Source organism: Canis lupus, chromosome 28 (genome assembly GCF_011100685.1).
Source record: "Canis lupus familiaris isolate Mischka breed German Shepherd chromosome 28, alternate assembly UU_Cfam_GSD_1.0, whole genome shotgun sequence".
NCBI lineage: Eukaryota > Metazoa > Chordata > Mammalia > Carnivora > Canidae > Canis > Canis lupus.
The window spans coordinates 41044058-41063300 of NC_049249.1; the positions used below are offsets into that span (position 1 = coordinate 41044058).

The following is a 19243-nucleotide window of genomic DNA, read 5'->3' on the forward strand; positions in this document are numbered from 1 at the left end:
TGGCCCTTGGGCCGACGCTGGCCGCAGCCTGGGACTCCTGGGAAGGAATCCCGTCGAGACTTCCAAGGGTGACCCTGTGTTAACAAAGCGCAGCCCATGGGGTCCTCTGGGCTTTATTACAAATAATCATCTCCGTGTTTTTTGTGCAGTTCACAAATGTTTTGCTTTTAACCTCAAGAGACGTTAGAGGCGGCGACCCCTGGTTAACAGGGAGTGCGGGTCTGGGAGGCCTGTGTGCACCCTGGGGCCCGTCCTCCCCGGAGCGCCTCACCTCCATGCCGCCCTGGGGACGGGTCGGTGCGCCTCCCGCACACACGGGCGAGCACTTGGGGAGCGTCCTGGGGTGGAAGAGGAGCAGACCTCGGAGCACCGTCCTCCCTGAGCTGCCAGCGCCAGAACTTCCTGACGTCTCCCCAAGCTTTCGGCCGTGAAATGAGATTTTTTTCCACAAGTGACAGGGCTCTTCTGTCTCCCCTTTGAAACGTGGCCTGGCCTAGTTCAACAGAACATTCTACATTACAACTGTGAAATCTTGGCATGAAGCGCCCCGTTGTCCCCCCATTATTTTCTCAGAAATACAGTCCATTGTCCCGGCGCTCAAGTTAATTTGATCAACATTGGGACATTTAACTTTTATGTCCAGGCAAAAGAGCTGTTTCATGCTCATTTTGGGCATTCAAAGGAAATGATTGCCAGAAAAATAATGTTGCTCGGAACAATTGGGAGCAATTAGTTTCCCAGGGAGAGGCGACGTGATGCGCCCCGCCGCCCCGCTCCCTTTGTGGCCTCCCGGGCGGCCATCACTCAGCTGTCAGCTGCTCAAAGACCCCTCCAACCTAAACGTTTCTCTTCAGGCCGTTCCCAGAACTCGCTTGGCTGTTCAGCGGGCAGAAGAAAAGCCTGCTGCGTCTCCAGGCAAAGGCGAGCACGGCTAAAGACCTGGGTCATTCGGGACACCCCCTCCGCGTGGCCAGGCGCAGAGCTGCCTCCCGCGACCTGGTTCCCTGCTCTGAGTGCCCAGGGAGGCCTGGAGCCTGGAGGCCGCGGTGGCCGCTGTCGCGTGGGCGTGACGCAGCGTGGAGCTGCAGGGGCCAGCGCCCTCGACCCCGCCCAGCCCGTAGGCCCTGGGCCGCTGCGTGCTCACGGTGCCGGGTAGGAACACGCCCAGTGAGGACGCGTGAAGTCCAGTTGCAGACCCAGCAGAATGAGCTCAGTGTCCCTTACGTCTCAGTCGCCGTGGTCTGTGATCTGTCCTTTATTTTACTTCACTGAAAACAAATCCCAGCGTCCAGAAGAGCATACAAGACGCCAAGGACAGCGCGCACCCTGCCCCGGCTCAGCCACCTCTGGTGTCTCCGTGTGGCTCATGCGTCCTCAGCCCTCCTTTCCTGACACTCGTGTGGGTGCCGCCGCCCCTTGTCTGTGTGTCCTGTGCACACCCGTGCAGGCCTTGGCCACACACGTTTGCGCCATGTGCCCCTCCACACGTGGAAGCCTCTGGAAGCACCTCAGCCGCATGTGCCGAGCGTCGCCGGGGGCATTCTGCACGGAGCCTCCATCCAGCTTCCGCTCCGGGACTCGTCACGCACTTGCCGCCTACGCACTCGACCACTACGTTGGCGTTTGGCTTGTTCTCCGTGTTTGCCAACAGGACGACGTCTCGAGCTGCGGCTGGGCATCCTGCGGGCGTCCTTGGCGTGGCTCGCAATTCCCCGTGCTTGCTGCACTTGCTGGTGGCGAAGGCCTCCGAGGCATAGTCGGCTCTCCCAGACTGGCTCTCGTTTGTCCCGACGGACACTCAAGATCTCCTGTGCCGATGGTCTGGTTCGTGGTGGTATCTGAGCGGCTCGAGAGGTGGTTCTCAGCGTAGAAAATGGGTGTGACAATGAGAATCGCTGCAGGAACCTGAGCAGGAGCCCCGCCCGAGGCTCACAGCGAGCGAGCGCCCTGCAGCTCTGCCCCCGGGAGAGGCTGCTGCTGGGGGACAGTGGGCAGGAGGACCAGGGACTTGATCACTGGGAAATCCTGGCGTGAGGGGCCCCGTCGCAGTGGCGGCGAGGACACCGAGGCCCGGGAGGGGGCTCAGGTTGTCTCGTCATCTCAGGCTGCTATGCAGAGTGCCACAGACCCGTGGCTGCAACGACACGCTCACTGCTCGCAGCCTCGAGAGCCTGTGCCAGCTGCCTGGGTCCTGGTGAGGAGCCGCTGCCTGGTGGGCACGCGGCTACCTGGCTGCTGTGTCTGCACGAGGAGGAGAGCATGCTGGTGTCTGCTCCCCAGGGCGCCCCACCCTTCAGACCCCATCTCACCTTCGTCACCCCCAATGCCGTGACTGGCCCATGGCCAACCTCAGGGGCGTCGGGGCCTCGACCTGAGAATCTGGGGGAGGGACACAGACCTGGGCTCAGCAGGGCCTCAGGGTCTCTTGCTAACAGCTGGCTCAGGCTCCAGCTGCTAGGATGAGAGGCAGGTTTTGGAAATGTGGCGATAGTTCCCGGCGGGGGGGGGGGGGTGTGGGGGGCAGGAGACAGGTAGCAGGAAAGAGCGGACTTTGTGATTCCAGTATCGCCAGTGAGAGCACGAGTCGTGCTGTGGCTGCTCCAGCCGATCCCATGCCTGCGACAGGGATCGTGGGCCACCTGGGCCTCCAGCACCAGCGGCTGCCCTCAAACCAGGGACATGCTGATGCCTACAGCCGGCTCTCTGAGGGCTACCTGCCGTACCTGCCATGGCTCCCTGGGGCCGAGCCACGGAGCTCCCCACCTTGGGGCCCTCGGGTGCCATGGCCTCAGTCCACTAGGCCCGCCAGATGCCCTGGCCTGGGAGGGCTGGTCAGCAGCCGTCACTGTGCCCCTTGGGCAGGTGCGTTGTTGGGGCATTGCCTGACACCAAAGGGGCCGTTGAGGCCTGTGGGTGCCCTGACGGTGGCACGGGCCCTTCAAACACCCCCTCATCCATCTGTGAGATCCTCTGTCTGCCTCAGAGCCTTGTACACAAACCTCCGCAGGTTCCCTGGTGCTGGCCTGTGTCCTGTCTGGGCAACTGTCCTCCTGAGAGCTGCTGACCCCATACACACCCCGTACGTGCCCTGTACGTGCCCCACACGTGCCCCACACACGTCCCACATGCCCATGGAGGTTGTGGAAAATCTTTGTCCGTCACTAGAAGGGAAAACAGATTGGTCTGCTCAGTAAGAGCAGCTTAGACGCCTGTGCAGCAAACCGCAGAAGCTCCACCCTGTGTGGGAGCCTCCGGGTGGGTGTTGTGGCTGCTTAGAACCGCGTGAGCAGGGGCTGTGGTCCGTGTGGATCCGGGAACGAGTGCAGATGCTGGTCACCCCGTGTCCGTGTGTGATCCCTGCGTGTGCCATAGATGAAAGGGGAAAGCCAGGGGAGCGAGCCCGCGGCCTGGACCGACTGGCGCCTGCCTCCTTTCCAGACTGTGCCAGATTCTCGGGGTGACACGAGTCTGTGTGCCCCCGCGCTGTCGGTGCCACGTGCCTAGAGCCACCAGCCGAGGCACCAGCGTCCGCAGCGGGAGCCCGACTCCCTTGGGACGTCGTCTCCATGCTCGGAGGATGGACGTGGCCTGTTCCTGGGGACTCGCGTGGCCCCTCCTGAGCGGCCTCCGGGACACGGCACATGTCAGCGTGGCTTGTCACGTAATGGAATCGCCTGTCAAAACACGGCGAGACTCTGTTTTCAAGGCCTAAAAAATTGATTTTTATGGCTCTTCTTGTAATTCTCTTTTTGAATTAGGCGCATGATATTGATGTGGGCCTACTTTTTAATCATAATAGCGTCTGACAAGGTAATTAATTTTAAAACAACTTTTTTCTCTTGGTCCAAATGGCACTCTATTGAAATTAAAAGTGAGCGCGGGAGGGCAGCGGCCTGGCACTCAGGTGATTGCCTCCGCCCTGACAGCCCCTCCGTCTTGCCGCGACCTTTGGAGGCGGGGGAGGGGGGAGGGGAGGGAGGGCGGGGGGGGAGGGGAGGGGAGGGGAGGGGAGGGGGTTACGAATGAGCGCGGGCCCTGACGTCCACGGGAGCGGCGGGAGCCCGGTCGGGTCTCCGGTTCTAAGGAGAGCTTGGGAGGACCCTCGGGTCCCCGGGGCGGGGCGGAGGGCAGGGGCGGGGCGGGGCGGGGCGGGCCGCGGGACGCTGGAGGCCGGACGCCCCTGCGCTTCCTGAAACCCGTCCCGTCCCGTCGGGGGTCGGACCTGGACGCGGTCGGCGTCGCGGGGGCGGACTGAGCGCTGCCCTGCGAGCGGCCTCGGGGTCGGGCCGGGCTCCCCGTGGCTCCCGGGGGCGGGAACGGGCGGGAACGGGCGCGAACGCCCTCCCCTCGGCGGCCGGCACCTGCGCGGCGGGCGTCGTTCCCCGGAGCCTCGCCCCGCCCCGCCCCCGGGCCTCGCCCCGCCCCGTCCCCGAAGCCCCGCCCCCCGGGCCTCGCCCCGCCCCGTCCCCGAAGCCCCGCCCCCCGGGCCTCGCCCCGCCCCGTCCCCGAAGCCCCGCCCCCCGGGCCTCGCCCCGCCCCGTCCCCGAAGCCCCGCCCCCCGGGCCTCGCCCCGCCCCGCCCCCGAGGCCTCGCCCCGCCCCGTCCCCGAAGCCCCGCCCCCTGGAGCCCCGCCCCGCCCCCTCGCCGGAAGCGAGGCCTCGGGTCGGGGCTCCTTGACCTCGAGGTGTCGCGGCTGCGGCCCGCGGTGCCCCCCAGCGGGCGCGAGCCGAGCCGGGGCGTCGCCGTGGTTTAGTTTTTCTCAAAAATATCTGAAAAGAGAGTGAAGAGAAGCGCACTCGAGAGGCGTGAGGCCGCGCGGAGGATGTGGGCGGCCCGGCCCGTGACCCCGGGGACCTGCTCCTGCGCCGGCGGGACCTGCCTGCGGTGGTCGCTGGTCGCTGGTCGCTGGTCGGGGAGCCGCGGGCCGCCGCTGGGCCCGCCCGCCACGGACGCCTGCCCCGCCACAGCCTGGGACGGGCCCGCGGGACGCCCCGGCCCACCTGCGCCTGCGGACGGCGCCCCCCCCCCCCGCCGCACCCGCCCTGCCCGCAGCACCTGCACCACCTGCACCACCTGCACCGCCTGCACCGCCCGCACCGCCCGCACCGCCCGCACCGCCCGCCGCGTGCCAGCCTCTGGGCCGAGGCGCCCTCCCTCCTGCAGGCTCCCGGCCGCCTCCTTCCCCGGCCCGTGCTGCGGGCCTGGACCCCCGCGTGTCCTGCTGCCCACGCTCGAGGGGCCTCCCCAGGCGCCTGCACGGGCCCCCACGGGCTTGGTTTCTGAGGATGTTTAGCGGCAGAAGCAGCCGAGGCCTCCTGAGGGCGGGAGAGGACGGCGGGGAGGCCGGTCCTGGCCCCTCAGCGCCCGCCGCTCCTCCCGGGAGCGCTACGTCCTGGGCAGGAAGGGGGCCCGCTGGCTGCACCCTCGGGGTCTCTTGAGTATGGCCTTTTGTCTTCAAATGTGTGCATAAGCGGAAAGTTACTCCAATTAGAAGGGAAAACAGGATGTTTTGTGCAACACGACTAGATGATACGGCGATTAAGATGGGAGCAGGGGGATCCCTGGGGGGCTCAGTGGTTCGGTGCCTGCCTTCGGCCCAGGGCCTGATCCTGGAGACCCGGGATCAAGTCCCGCATCGGGCTCCCCGCATGGGGCCTGCTTCTCCCTCTGCCTGTGTCTCTGCACCCCCCCCCCCATGTCTATCATAAATGAATAAATCTTTTGAAAAAAAAAAAAAGATGGGAGCAGAACACGAAGGTAGCTGAGCTGGTCTTAGAGGAATCGTCAGCGGGAAGGGCGTCTGTGTGGAAAGTCGCATTGATTGCAGGCGTGCGGGGCAGGGCCTGGGGCCACATGATTTGGGGAATTCTGTGCTCCATGAAGTGACGGAAGAGGATTGAACGTTTAACAAACAGCAGTCGATCGATGGGCGGGAAAATCGATACCTGAGATCCCGACTTCACACTGTGATTCCAGACAAATTAAAGGCCAACTGGAGAGGGAAGAAGGGGAGCCCTGCCCGGCCCGGGGTGGGCAGGCCTCCTGGACAGGACGCACAACCAGGGGCCTGCTCGCCACCCCCAAGGGGGCAGACCCTCAGTTGCAGCTGGAGGCCCCGTGAACATCCCAGAGACCAGCCAGGGACCGAGGGTGGGTTCTCACCAATTCCCTGGAGGCTCCTGGGATTCAAACAGAAACTGGAGAGAATCTGAAAGGAAAAACAGAAATAAGAACAGAAGACACACATTCCACAGGTACCTGACCAGGCAGCGTCCTTGCGAGGCCCAGGGGACCAGGGCACAGACTCCAGCACAAGCACAGCTCGTTTCCAGGGACAGGATGGGTCGATGGTGTCAACAAATTCACTGTGCACCATCAGGGGTCTGGAAGCCACCAGGATGCCAGGACCCCACATGCCCTGCCGCCCTCCAGTGCTAGGAGGGCAGCAGCCACGGCCTGCGGAGACCCTGCGACCCAGGAGAACGCTGCAGAGCCAGGCGGCGGCACATGGTCCTGTGCCTGGTCCCTTCTGTTTCCCAAGCTAATGCATCGAGTGAGGAGGTCACGGTGGCAAGTGGTGCCCGAGGCAGGGGGACAGTCCAGGCAGGGGGACGCGGAGCCCCAGCATGACGTCCGGCTGGCCCAGGCACTGCTGGCAGCGGAGAGGCGTTGCTAGAGGGAGTTTCCGAGTTAACATGGCAGAAACTGTGCCCCTGGCCTCTGCCTGCCTGACGACATCGGATTTTCAGGCCCACAGCCCCGCCCCAGCAAGTGCGTGAGTGGAGCCACGGCCGGGCAGCGTTGCGGGGGCCTTGCTCCCTGCCCGTCCCTCCCTCCAAGCCAGGCGCCCCGCTCCGCTGCTCGTCCAGTTGGCGATGCTGCGCACTCTGCTTTCCCGCCGGAAGTAAGCGACGCTCTGCTCTGCGTCAGGAGTGAACAGTGGTGGTCGGTGGTGGTGGTCGGTGGTCGTTATCGCTGCTGCTGCTCGCTGGGGACGCGCAGAGGGAGCAGTCTTCGTGCGGCTGTGAGGGGCCTCCTGGCTGACGCCGTGGCTGTCGCACACTTGCTGTGTGTGTGTTTCTGGAAAGCGAGGAAGTGGACTGTGGTCGACTTAAAATAGGTGAAAAAATTGTTTCCAAGCGAGCAGTGCCACACTTTTTTTAAAAAGATGCAGTTGCTGTGCTTTACACGTTTGAAACCTGGAAATGGGGATGATGTGTGAACACTTCCAGAGCGAGCACAAGCGTGCGACCCGCCTGGGAGGAGCCATGGAGGTGCCGGGGGGGAGGCCCCGGCCCGCGTCCTTCCCCCGAGTCCCTGGCCCCGGCCTTCACTGCTCCCCACGCCAGCTGCCCTTCCCACCAGATGCAGTTTCCACGTGTGAGGATGCGCTGGCAGCACACGCGTGTCGGTGCAGAGGGAGCTGCGCTTGTCTGCTGGGCACGCGGCGTGGTCCCCGTGCCATTTGGGAGTGCGCGGGAGGGCGTGCGAGGGGCGCGTGGCCGAGAGAGCGGCTGGCCTGGCGTGGCGGTAACGTGGTGTCCTTCTCTCCTCCCAGAATCATCGACCAGCGATTCGAGAAAGTGTCCTACTTTGTGTTTGGCGATTTCAACTTCCGGCTGGACTCCAAGTCCGTGGTGGAGGTAGGCACCTGCTCCCCACCTCGTGGGGGGCCTTGGCCCAGGTCGGGTCTTCGCGGGAGCTGCCGAGGCGGGTGCGCCCCCCGCAGGCAAGCTCAGCCCCGCCGCGCTCACTGCTAGTATATAAAGCAAACGTTCCCAATAAAGATGTTTTACTGTTGAAGGGGGGCCGTTGCTGGACACAGAAATGGACGGGGTCCTGCAGGCCTCCGCAGCTGCTGTCCCCCGGGACACGGCATCCTGCCGCAGAGGTTCTGTCCTCAGCTGTAGAGCCTTGGAGACACCGCTGGGGACGGGGCGGGGCCAGTGGCAGGCCCATCGCTTCCCGTTGCCCACGCTGTAAACCAGTCCTTCTCTTCCACTTAAAAACTCACAGGTGCCGCTCTATCCGGGGGCTTGGAGGCCGTGTCCCGTGTCCCCAGGTACACCCACAGGGCCCCTGGCGGGATGCCCGGTGGACAGGTGCAGATAGAAAGCCTCAGCCCTGCCTGGTCCCAGCTGCGTGACCTCGAGTGTCACCTCCGCAGTCGGGAGGGGAGGCTGTGGCTCTGGCTCGGGGCCAAGGTTCCGGCGTGTGCCCTGGCAGCAGTGACCGCAGCCCCACACCCGCTGCAGCAGAGGGGAGACCCACCCCCCGCCACCGCACCTGCCCAGGAGGCCGACAGCCCACCCCAGGCCAGCCTTCGGGGCCTGCCCAGAGTGCAGCGCCCGCCCCCCGGGTGAACACATGGGGGCCTCCAGGCGATCACCTTCCCTCCAGGTCCCCTGCACAGACGCAGCCACACGGTGGTCGTCCGTTCTCTGAGACGCCGTTCTGTAAAGTCAGGGCTGCCCGTCGTTCCACAGAGATGACGAATGTATTGAAATTCTCTTCTTTGTGATTAATGTGACGGCACCCCGCGGGGCGGGCCCACAGAGCTACCTGTGGACACACCCGGACATCACCGAGTGCTGGGAGGGTGTGCGGCCCTGGCGCTGCAGGACGCCGGCTGCCGGACTCGACTGCTCTGGGCGGACGCACGGATGCCTTTCCCCTGCCCCGTGGCCTCAGCAGCGTGGGGCCCCTGCACACAGGTGGTCACCGGCGGGAGGGGCCGTCTTGTGAACTGGGGGCAGCTCCCGAGAGCGGACACGTTCTCATCGAGATCTCTGCAGACCTTCATGAATCTTCAGGCTGCACGTGGCCTGGAACGTTCCAGATCAGTGAGCACCAACATCTGACAGGCTGCCTGGTTTAATGACAGCCTCCCCCCACTTCCTGCAGGAAATAAAGGAGGCTCTTCCCTCTGATGACGTTGCCGTCAAAACTGCCTGACGCAGGGAAGCATTATTTGAAATGCTATTTTCGGGGTGGGGCTCCGTCAGTAGCTGATTTTCAAAAGTGGAACCGCCCATGCCTGCTGCCCGTGGGGCCTGTGGGGTCCTCATCTACTGTCGGCTGGGCTGGCCCTGGGGCCCCAGTAGCTCAGGGTCCTGCCCCCCCCCCGCCCTGGGGCAGTGGACTGAGGCGCAGCCGCACTGAGCAGACGCAGAGAGGTCAGCCGCCTGCACTTCTGGAGCGCTGATGGGGAGAAGCTCCGGTCCCGTGTCCTGTGTGCCTGTGACGCCAAGGTGCAAAGTCCTGGGGGGAATCAGCCTGCACGTGTGGGGCTCCCCCTTTCAAGGAGCTCGGTTAACGCTGAATGTTTTTACGTGTGCCCCCAGGTCCTTGTTGACTGCTCTGCTGGGAAGCCCCACGGCGATGGTGTTGGGAGGTACCAGGGGCCTGTAGGTGCCTGGACGTCCTGGGACCCTGAGGCCTGAACCACAGGGGGGCCGAGAGCAGGGACACCCAGGACTCACAGTGGGGAGACGGACAGGGAGGGTGCAGGGCGGCCTCAGAAGGTCACAGGGGTCATGGGGCTCATTGGTGGCCCCAGTGCACCTCTAGCTTATTGTCATCATGTGGCCTGTCCCAACCTCTGTCCTCACCGTCCCCTCGGGGGGACCCCAGCCACTGGCCTTGGAGCCCGTCCCAAATCCAGCCTGGTTTAATCTCGAGGTCCTTAACTAATTACACCCACAAAGACCCTACTTCCAAATAAGGTCACGTTCTGAGGTCTGGGTGGACACCAATTTTGAGGGACACTCCTCGGCCCGACAGCGCGGAACAGATCAGCACGCCCGCCTCACTTGATGGACCGAACACTAACGTAGTAAACACGCTTCTTGGGAGAGGTTTACCTAAAAATAAGTTGCACTGAAAAAGAACACACTTCTTTCCTTGGCGGTTAATTTAGTGGCGCTGGTTAAGGTGTCTTCGGTCACCGAATTTTAAAATACCGCGTAAGTACCTCTTTGGGAAAAATCGGAATCTGCTAATGGCCTGGCCTGGCTTTTTAAAAGGGGTTTTAACTGCAAAAACAAGTAACAGAAGTTTTGTGGGAACCCTGAGTGTGTGAGTCCGCCAGAGCCAACCTCGAGCGGTCGGTCGAGGAGGGGCGTCCAGGAGTCCGGCCTCCGCGAATGCAGATTCAGGGCCCCGCGCTCTGAGGGGCCGGCTCTCGCTGGGCCTCTGACCCACTTCACTGCTTCTGATTGTCGTGCAAAGTAACTGTGTGGTGAGGATGTGACGGGAGGGACCGGTGAGCACCGCCGCCGCTTCCTGTCACGGGGAGCTTGTTAGAAATGCTCATCCCTGGGGCCCCGTGGGGAGAAGCACTTTACGTTGAGCCTCGGGCATCGGGCGTCACGTGAAGCACCACGCCCCGGGCCGCGGGCCCCGCAGGTCACACCCAGGCGCCCGCTGGGCCTGCACTGCTGAGCCGGGGCTTCCCCCGGGACGCGGGACGGGGACACAGCGGCCGGCATCCCTCCGGGCTGACTGCGCCGGGCGGCCCCCTTACAGAACACGCGGGAGGCCGGCCTGCGTCACTAGGCTGGGGGCCGCGGGGTCCTGTGGGCGGCCCGTCTTGGCTGCGCCGCTTCCTGCCGCCTGCCACGTTCCCGAGTTCGTCTCCTGTCTTTGCAGCGGCAGGTGTCAGGAGGGACCCCGGGTCACCCCCGGGAGGTCAGAGCTAGTGCTTTGTTTTCAGCGGCCTGCACGGGTGGGTCCGTCTCACAGACGCCGTGGGCAGGTTGGATACTCTGATCTTGCTCAGTTTCCAGCCACTGCTCCAGAGCTGGTGTCTCTTCCCCGTTTGTCCAGCGAGTGTTTCCTGCGTGGGGCCTGCTCTGCACCCCTGGGTGGACACAGAGCCCAGCCCCCCGTGGCGATGACCTGGCTGCCGGGAGAGCCGTGGGGGTGCATCTGCCCAGCGAGTGGGACGGCCCCGGGCCCTGGGCGGCCTGTGGGCCGAGTCCTGCACCTTGTCTGCCCTTCCTGCTGGGCTTCCGTCCATTCTGTGACCCCCAGAGTCTGAAAAGCAACCTGAGAGCAGAGTCCGCCAGGGCGTCTGTGCTTCCCGCCACCCTGTCCCAGAAGCACCTGCCTTCCGCAGGAGAGCCCTATTCCAGAGGCATCCGTGTCTGGACCGTCGTGCCAGCTCGGGGCCAGCAGGGCATGTTTGGGAATGGGTCTCCTGTAGGCGAGGCCTGGCTGGGAGCTGTGGGGTCCTGTTGGGGTCTCAGGTGTCCTCCAGGGGTGTCAGTGAGATCGGCAGTGTAGACAGGGCAGAGGTGCGGCCCCAGGCAGGCTGCCGGGTGTGCGCACCCAGGAGGAGGGGCCTGGATGAGCACAGGCGTCCTCTGCCCACCTACCAGCTCAGAGTGCTTTCTGCACGTCTGCTGTGCCGCGGAGGTGAGTGGGGGACTGGCCTCTCCTTCCAAACCATAGCAGGGCCCAGGAAGGACACGGGTCAGAGGGAAGCCCGGAGGGGCTTGACCCACGCTGCCCACACCGGCCTTGGCCTGAGCCTGGCACTGTCCCTCCTCCTCCTCCCGGGGTGGACAGGCGGACGGTCAGCAGGGACCCCTCTTACAACAGCCATTTGTGGACACCCAGATTCAGTGCTTGTGAACGGGGTCCTGGGGTGGGAGAAGGCCATGCGGCCTCGGCCCTGGCTCTGGAGGAGGTCTGAGCCCTCAGCTCAGGCACAGGGGCCCATGCATATTTTCAGATGGCCCGAGGTCAGCGCGGCTGGGGAGCAGGAGCGCCCTGGACGGTGCACGGCTGTGAGTGTTCCGGAGGCCTAGGGAGGCGTCGGGGGTGGGGATGCCCCTCCTGCCAGAGCGTGCAGAGTCCGTCCGTCCGCTGGGCAGGGCTCTTCCTCTGGAATGTGCCCTTCGAAGCCGACGCTGGCCTTGGCGTGGACTCCGCAGCCGATCGCGCACCTGGAGCGGCAAGGTCAGCCTCCTGGGCCCGGGACGAGGGCGCTCCTCGCTGTCCTCCTGGGCGCCGCTGTCGCATACACTGGCCGGAGTCATCAGAGGTTAATTAAATCTGCCTCCGAAACAATGAGGGGCCAGTGAGCAGCTTGCGGCCCCCGTGAAGTACAGGCAGCGATTGTCCCTCCCGCGGGGGAGGCGGGGGGGGGGGGGGGGCAGGCCCCTAGCTCCGGGCTGCGGAATCTTGCCATTTGCATGGTGGGAAGGGTACAGGGTCCCCGGAGTGCAGCGTGAGAGGACCCCGCCCCCCAGGACTCAGCAGATTCCCATCTCCGAGGCGACCCCTGCAGCGAGCTCGCAGGGCACGACTGAGGAGACGGGGCTCTGCCGAAGCCGTAGTTAAAACACGAGTCAGACACGACCGTCACGTGCCCTCCGAGGGGTCGTGCGTCATGAAGCTGGTTATTAACGCAGCCTCCAGCTCAGCCCTGCTGGCGGCATCGCTCAGAGGGTATGTTTTATGCCTTGCGCAGTGGCAACTGGCAGCTGGGGCGCTCAGCTGGCCGCAGTGACAAAGAGTGACAGCAGTGCCAGGCGCTCCCGTCTCTGTGAGGCCCGGCCGCGCATCCACCTGCCGTCCTTCATCCCTGACAGTGATGGTGATGGATGTGTTTTTGGAGGCTGGCGGCTGTTTTGAAAACCAGTTGCCAGTCACTGACACGTGTGCGTGCGCTCAGGTGCCAGGTGGGCCTGTGGGGACGCGGGCCCCACGAGGACCCTTCGGGGAGGGGCACCCCCAGGCTAACAGCATGGCCTTGGAAGGGGCGGGAGAGAAGCACAGCAGTGCGCCCCCCGCCCCTCGACAGCACCGAGGACCACAGCCAACGAGAGTGGTGCGGCCGGCGGCCCGAGCCCTGTCCCCCGACGCAGACCTTCCCGTGGGTGCTCCGGCGTCCCGGGGAGGCACTCCCGCTCGGCCTGGGGGGCCCTGTCACAGCCGGTGCCAGCTCCCCAGGACCCCTCCAGGGCCGCCCGCCGGGAGAGTCGCTGTGCCCCGCCCCCGAGTGCCGGTGGAGTGCTGGCTTGGCTTGCAGTTGGTCTCCGCTTAGCTTGCTGATCTCAGCCCCAGCCGCGCCCCTGCACCCCAGAGCCTCGGCCGCTGACACGGTGCCCACGTGAGCCCCCAGGAGCGGGTCGGTGTCTGCCACGGCTGTGGCCGCCCGGTGCCCAGGAGACGCCACAGGGATACATCTGGAGAAAGCCTCGTTGGGAATGGCGCCTCCGGGACGGTGGGGGCTTCAGTGTGCCGCCCGCCCCGTCCCCTCCCTGGGTCGCTGGCAAACGCTAGTGCTCCCGAGGGTGTCTCCTCTGAGTTAGGAGCGTAGACCGGGCTGCGGGGCCCGCGGCCTCCTCGGCTCCGGGCATCATTTGTGTCGGCAGTGGCTGAGCCGGGAGCCTGTGCGGGGGGCGGTAGCCGCATCACTCAGCTTACTCGTGTGGCCTTTTAAGGTCTTGTTTTTTTTTTTTTAAGATTTTACTTATTTACTCATTAGAGACACAGAGAGACTGAGGCAGAGACACAGGCAGAGGGAGGAGCAGGCTCCACACAGGGAGCCCGACGTGGGACTCCATCCCAGGACCCAGGGGGCACGCCCGGGGCTGAAGGTGGCGCTAACCACTGAGCCACCCGGGCTGCCCTAAGGTCTTGTTTTAAAACAGAAGGTTTACTCATTTAAATCGTTAAATTTATTTAATGAGTGTTTCAGAAAAAAAGACCTTTGTTTGATCTGTTTTGTTGTGGGGCCTGTGGCGTTAAACTACGATGTTAAACTTATGACCATTCTGGGTGTCACGTTGAGGGGATTTTCTCCCAGAAGGTTCGTCTTACAAATTAGCTCATATTTCCAGCGGGTAGATTGATGTCACAATAATTATTCCCGTGATCATACAAAAAAGACTTTCCCCGTCAGTGGCCTCCTGTTGTGGGAACTTGATTTTCTGACTTGTGGTCAGGCCCGTGCTCCCGGATCTCTCACACCTTGTTCTGCGCGTCCTGCTCGGTGGTGCTTTGACACTGCTTTGCTCCTGCTCGGGGTCAGCACAGCCCATGGGGACATCAGCCAGCCGGGCTGGTGGGAGGAGGTGCCCCGGCCCCCTCTCCTCCCAGGTTGAGCCTGGCGTGTCCGTGGAAGCCCGGGGCTCTCGAGACCACACCCGGAGCACGTCCCGTGTCCCCAGCCGGGAGCCGTCCTGGCCTGAGAAGAGCCCACTCGGCTCCCTTCCAGAACGCCGGCTGAGTGGTCCACGCGGGCTCACAGGCACCGTGGGGCTGGCCCAGGGCACCCGCGCGTGGGCGCTGCTGCCGCTTCCTTGGCACCCGCCCTCGTGGCCGGGCTGGTCGGGAGTCGGCCGAGCCGTCCTGGGAGAGGAGATGAAAGGGTCTTTATGGGGTGTTGTTGTTCTGGATGAACAGTGCACAGTCTGAAACAGAGAGGGGGAAGGTGCCTTCGCCGCTGACATAAGCCCCATAACGGCGCCTCCTCAGGACCCGCCAGCAGCTCCCCGTGTCCCCGGGCGCAGTGGCAGGGCCCTCGCTCCCGTGGCATCAGCACATTGGGGTCCTCAGAGGCGGTGTTTCCCCAACAGTAAGGGGCCTCTTTGCTGCTGGGAGTGCAGGGGTTTGGTGGGAAAACCTTTGAAAGAGCTCGCTGGAGGGTCTTCGGGAAGTCTGTGTGCACGGGACGGGGACCGTTTGGGATGGTTCCTTTCCCGGGGGAGGACGAGCCCCGAGCTGCTCTCCCCTGGAAGCTGCCTTCCGGCCCCATCCGGGACTGTTCTGTGTGTCCGTGCAGACCTGATCCTACAACCCCAGGGGTCAGCTCCAGGACATGGCCGTCCACGGCCCCAGGCCTGCCGCCCTCCCCTGCTACCACAGCCCTCGCTGCCCCCCGGGAGCCGTGCACCTGTGCGAGGAGGCGTGCACGTGCGTGCAGGTGCCAGTGTGTGTGTACACGAGTGGTGCGCAGCGTATGCACCTGTGTGTGCATCAAACACACGTGCTGCCCGTGTGCACGTGTGTGCACAGACGTGACCTGAACCCACGCCGTGTAGACGCGTGTACATCTGCTGTCCGTGTACACGGTTGTGCTCACGTGGGACAGGGAAGGAGCTGAGACGTCCGCCAGAATTCATGCCGCTGTCCCAGGCCGGGCGTGCACGGTGTGTCCTTGCTGTTCGGGGCAGCAGGCCTCCCGGGCTTGTGCGGCAGCCATGTCCCCGGGGCTGAGCCCCCTCCGCTGCAGGTGCCCCTCGGCCACCCCGGCTGTGGGGCAGCATGAGCCCACCCCCAGGGGGACGGAGAAGTGGACGGTCGGCGGCTGAGGCGCCCTTTCCCAGCACTGTCCCCCGGATGCTCAGGCTACCAGGGACCCAGGCGTCTTACAGCCACCGGTTTCCATTCTGGAACCTTCAGCGAAGTGATGGGCTGGTGGCTCTCCATTATAGCCCTTGCGTGTGTTCAGGACTCGGGGTCATGCCCCGCGGTGGCCCCGCTCCCCTCTTGGTGGCGGAGGCCCGCTCATCACAGCGGCCCCACCTCCCACGCTCCGCTCTGTATGGGCCGGGGCACCCACCCCCCTGCTCCCCAACAGCTGGCCTGAGGCCTGGCTGCTTCCGTCTACCGTGCGCTCCTCAGGGTGGCTTTGCTGCCATTTTGTCGTAGCTGTTTGTCAGGAAGGTCCCAGAGGGTGGCCCCTCGGCCCACGGCTGGTCCCGGGGAGCACTGGCCCCCGTCGGATGGCTCTGGGGTCCCAGGCGGGCTGGAGAGCCCTCGGCCCAAAGGAGGCGCCTCCCTGGGACTGACGCCCTCGGCCTCGGCCGGGCGCACCACTTCCTTGGCCCCTCTGGAGACGTTGCTTTAAGGCCCATTTCTTCCACAAGCTTTTCCTGCGGCTTTTCTGGAGCATCTGCGGCTGAAATTAGGCTGGAGCATTCCTTTGTTTCCGATTTCACGCTCTCAGAGGGCCTGCTTGTCGTGTGCGGAGCTGTCAGGGGATGAAAGCCTGCAGCAGGGTCCCGCTTCCCCGGCAAGGCGTGAGCGATGGGGGAAATGTGTCTTCAAGCCCACCCACCAGTTCACGGGCGCCAGGCCTCGAGCGAGGAGGGGCGCGTCCTCCGGAGTCCCTGGGCACGCGGCAGGGGCAGGGCTCAGGGCTTCTCCCTCCTCCTCCTTCTCTCGCCTCCTCTCTCCTCACCCAAAAAGACTCGACGAAGAACTCCTTCATGCTCTACTCGTTTACCCCGCCTCCCCTCCCCCCTTTTCCCTCCTCATCCTCCCCCTTCGTCCTCCTTCCACCCCTCTTCCTCTCTCCTCCCACTCCCCCTTCTTCCTTCCTCCTCCCTCCCCTCCTCCTCTCTCCATCCTCCTCCCTCCTCCCCCCTCCTCCTCCTTCTGTCCTTGGGTGTTGACATCTGAGAAGTGCCAGCCGCACACTTCTCTTAACCATCAGATGTCCTCTGCAGAGGGGTTCTTCCCTTCCTGTCTGTTGCCGGGAGCAGGAAAGCCGGGTGAGCGCTCACCTCGGGAGCCTCGCCCACAAGCTGCCTGGTGCGACAGGTGAGGGCGCCCACCCGTGCAGGGCGCTGCGGGCTCTCCCTCCGGGGCTCTCCCTCCGGTGCCGCCTCCGGGGATCTCAGTTTAAAAACAAAAGAAAGCGTGTGTGGTGGCTGGTGTGTGATTCCTCGAGGATCCCCTCCGGTGCTTCCTTCAAAGCTGCCCTACGTGTGTGAACGACACGAGGCCGAGCGGGCTCCGGGGCTCCACCGGTTGTTTCCGTGGGCCTCGCGGAGGGAAGGAAAGCAGAGGCCGCCGTGCGCTTCCTGCACGTTCAGCAGTCTGCGGACACCTGGCCCCAACTGGTTTCCATCCCTGACGGGCATCAGGATCCACCTTGGGCCCCCCCACCCCGTGTCGCCACAGAAGACGGATAGTGACCCCGGGACAGTGGCCCTGCTCACCCTCCAGGAAGCTCCACTCCCAGCCAGACAGGGAGCCTGGGGGAGGTGGGCTACTTCTTGGCCTGAGGGAGACTAGACCGCTGCCCGCTGCCCGCTCCCACTGGGACCCCTCCTGACTCTGGGGCGGTTGGGGGGGGACCAAACGCGGGTTCCCAGGCCACACGGGGCCTTGCCGACAGAAGGAGGACTAGCCGCTTGTGCTCAGCAGACAGGTTTAAATTCAAAATATGCTTGCAATATGTGCGTTGCTTCCTGCATTTTCTGGAATGGAGGGAAACAGGACAGTGGAGAGCCAGCAAGGAGCCTGCCCCCGAGGAGGGAAGGACCCACTACACCCCTGGGGAACGGGGGGGCACGCCCGCGGGCACGCACCCCCTCCACCCCCTCCACTGCCCACATCCGGGGCCGGGCTGCTTCCTGGGACACCGCCTCCCACCACAGGCGCCAGGCTGAAGACCCCACACCCGGCGGCCCCCCAGGCCCTCCCCAGCTCTCCTACTGCCTGTCCCTGGAGCCCCCACATGACTGCTCCGCTGTCGCTGCCCCGTTCTTCCTCCGGGCGCTCTGTTACGGGGTCGCCGTGGTCCCACTCGACACCCCCGTGACCAGCGGCTCTCGGCCCTCTCACCTGCCCGGGCTGTGCTTGGTGCTTTGGAAACTCCTGGAGAGCGTCAGCCCCTGCCAGAGGCACCGGGCTGCGGGCGCTGGGCGCAAAGCCGCGCAGAGACCACGACGGCAGCTGACGGCAAAGGCGGGGGAGCCGGGTTCCCCTGCCGCCTCTGCAGGTGGATCCGCAGCATGGGGTCCGGCTCTCATCCGCAGGTTAGCAAGGGACTGATTTAAACAAGACCTTCAGACTGTGCTTCGGGCTGCCTCACCTCGTTCCTGTCCCTCGTGGAGTTTTTGGAATTTACGTTTAGAGGTTTCTGCTTGTGTGCCTCTTGCCTACACGGACTGAAGCCTGCCCTGCGGGACGTCGGGACAGACTTGTAACGGACACATCCCTTGCGAGGCTGCCCCCCGTCAGGCTTGGCTCCGTAAGTCAGGGCCTTCCTGAGGTGCCCCTTGCGGCACCGCGGGCATCCTGGGAGCCAAGAGCTCCTCACCCCTGGGGCTCCGTCATGCGGCCCGTGTGCGCTCCGGGGGGCCTGAGCTGCACACGTTCACCGTCCGTGCTGCTGCGGAGCACGGGGTCCTTCCTCTGCAGCACCGGATACGGAGTGGACTCCACAAGGCCCAGCTGTATGGGTCCAGAGCTGTTGCCTGGGTTCGTGTTTGGGGCCGTGGGGGAGCATCAGTGGCAGTTGAATGGGGGCATTTAGGACAGGCTAATTTAGCTCCTGGGGTGGGCAGGGCACGCGTGCCCCTCTGTGCCCCTCTGAGCGCTGGTGGCTGAGTGTCAGGTGGGCTGTAAACTTCAGGAGTGGGAGAAAACACTGGAAATAGCCCCCTGGGCTGACCCGGGGCCCGGGGGTGCCCTGTCCCGGCCGCCTACTCCAGCAGTTATCCAGACTGCGAAGAAACACAGGAATCTCATTGTCCACACGACAGGTGGACAGGCTTGCTGACAGCGGTCCCGGGAAATTCCAAGACAAAACCCGGGCACTCCGAGTGCCAAGAAGACAAAGTGCGGGGCCGTCCTATCTGGTGCCCCTTCGTGTGGCAGCTGATCATGAAATAAATCTTAGATGGCGCTTAAAAAATAGCATTTTGGGTATTTTTTTTCCTCCTTTCAAAAGAAAAATCCCTTCGGTAAGTAGGCGAGCGGAAAGGCCCCGGCCTGCAGGTTTCTGCATGAGTGGTCATGACTGCGGATTGAAAGCGGAGACGAGGCTGAGGCCGGGCTGGCCGGGTCCTGATCACTTCTTTAAAACCTGGTGAATGAGGTGCCTCCGTGGGAGGGTGTGGAGAAAGCAGGCCGAGAGCTGGAGGCGCAGGGTGGCCCCTCTCAGGGCGCCTGGCTGATCAGATGTTTATCCTTTGGGAGCCCGCCCGAAATGGCTAAATAAAGCAATGTTTTTAAAAGTTTCTAGCAGATGCCTTTGGGAGAAGAACCAGGAGTTTCCTGAATCGCGTCCTGGGGTGGCGACAATGGCCGTCTGCCTGCCCCAGCCCTCCCCCATTCACGGAAGCACTTAAGCCACTTAAGCACATTAGCATCTGGATGGAGCCGGACCTCCTCGGACGCTGGGGTGGGCAGGGTGGCCGCGCTCTGCTCCGGATTGTTCCTGCGCTTGTTCTAATCCGCACTGTTTGAAGGCGGCCAGACTGATTTGTGACAC

The 19243-nt window shown here is 64.1% G+C and overlaps 1 protein-coding gene across 1 annotated transcript in view; it reads left to right on the forward strand.

The window, feature by feature from the left end:
• Positions 1-19243, forward strand: part of INPP5A (inositol polyphosphate-5-phosphatase A) — a 158694-nt gene that overhangs the window by 116833 nt on the left and 22618 nt on the right. The window contains 1 exon segment of the mRNA NM_001003257.1: positions 7559-7643. Coding sequence (NP_001003257.1) covers positions 7559-7643 — 85 coding nt within the window.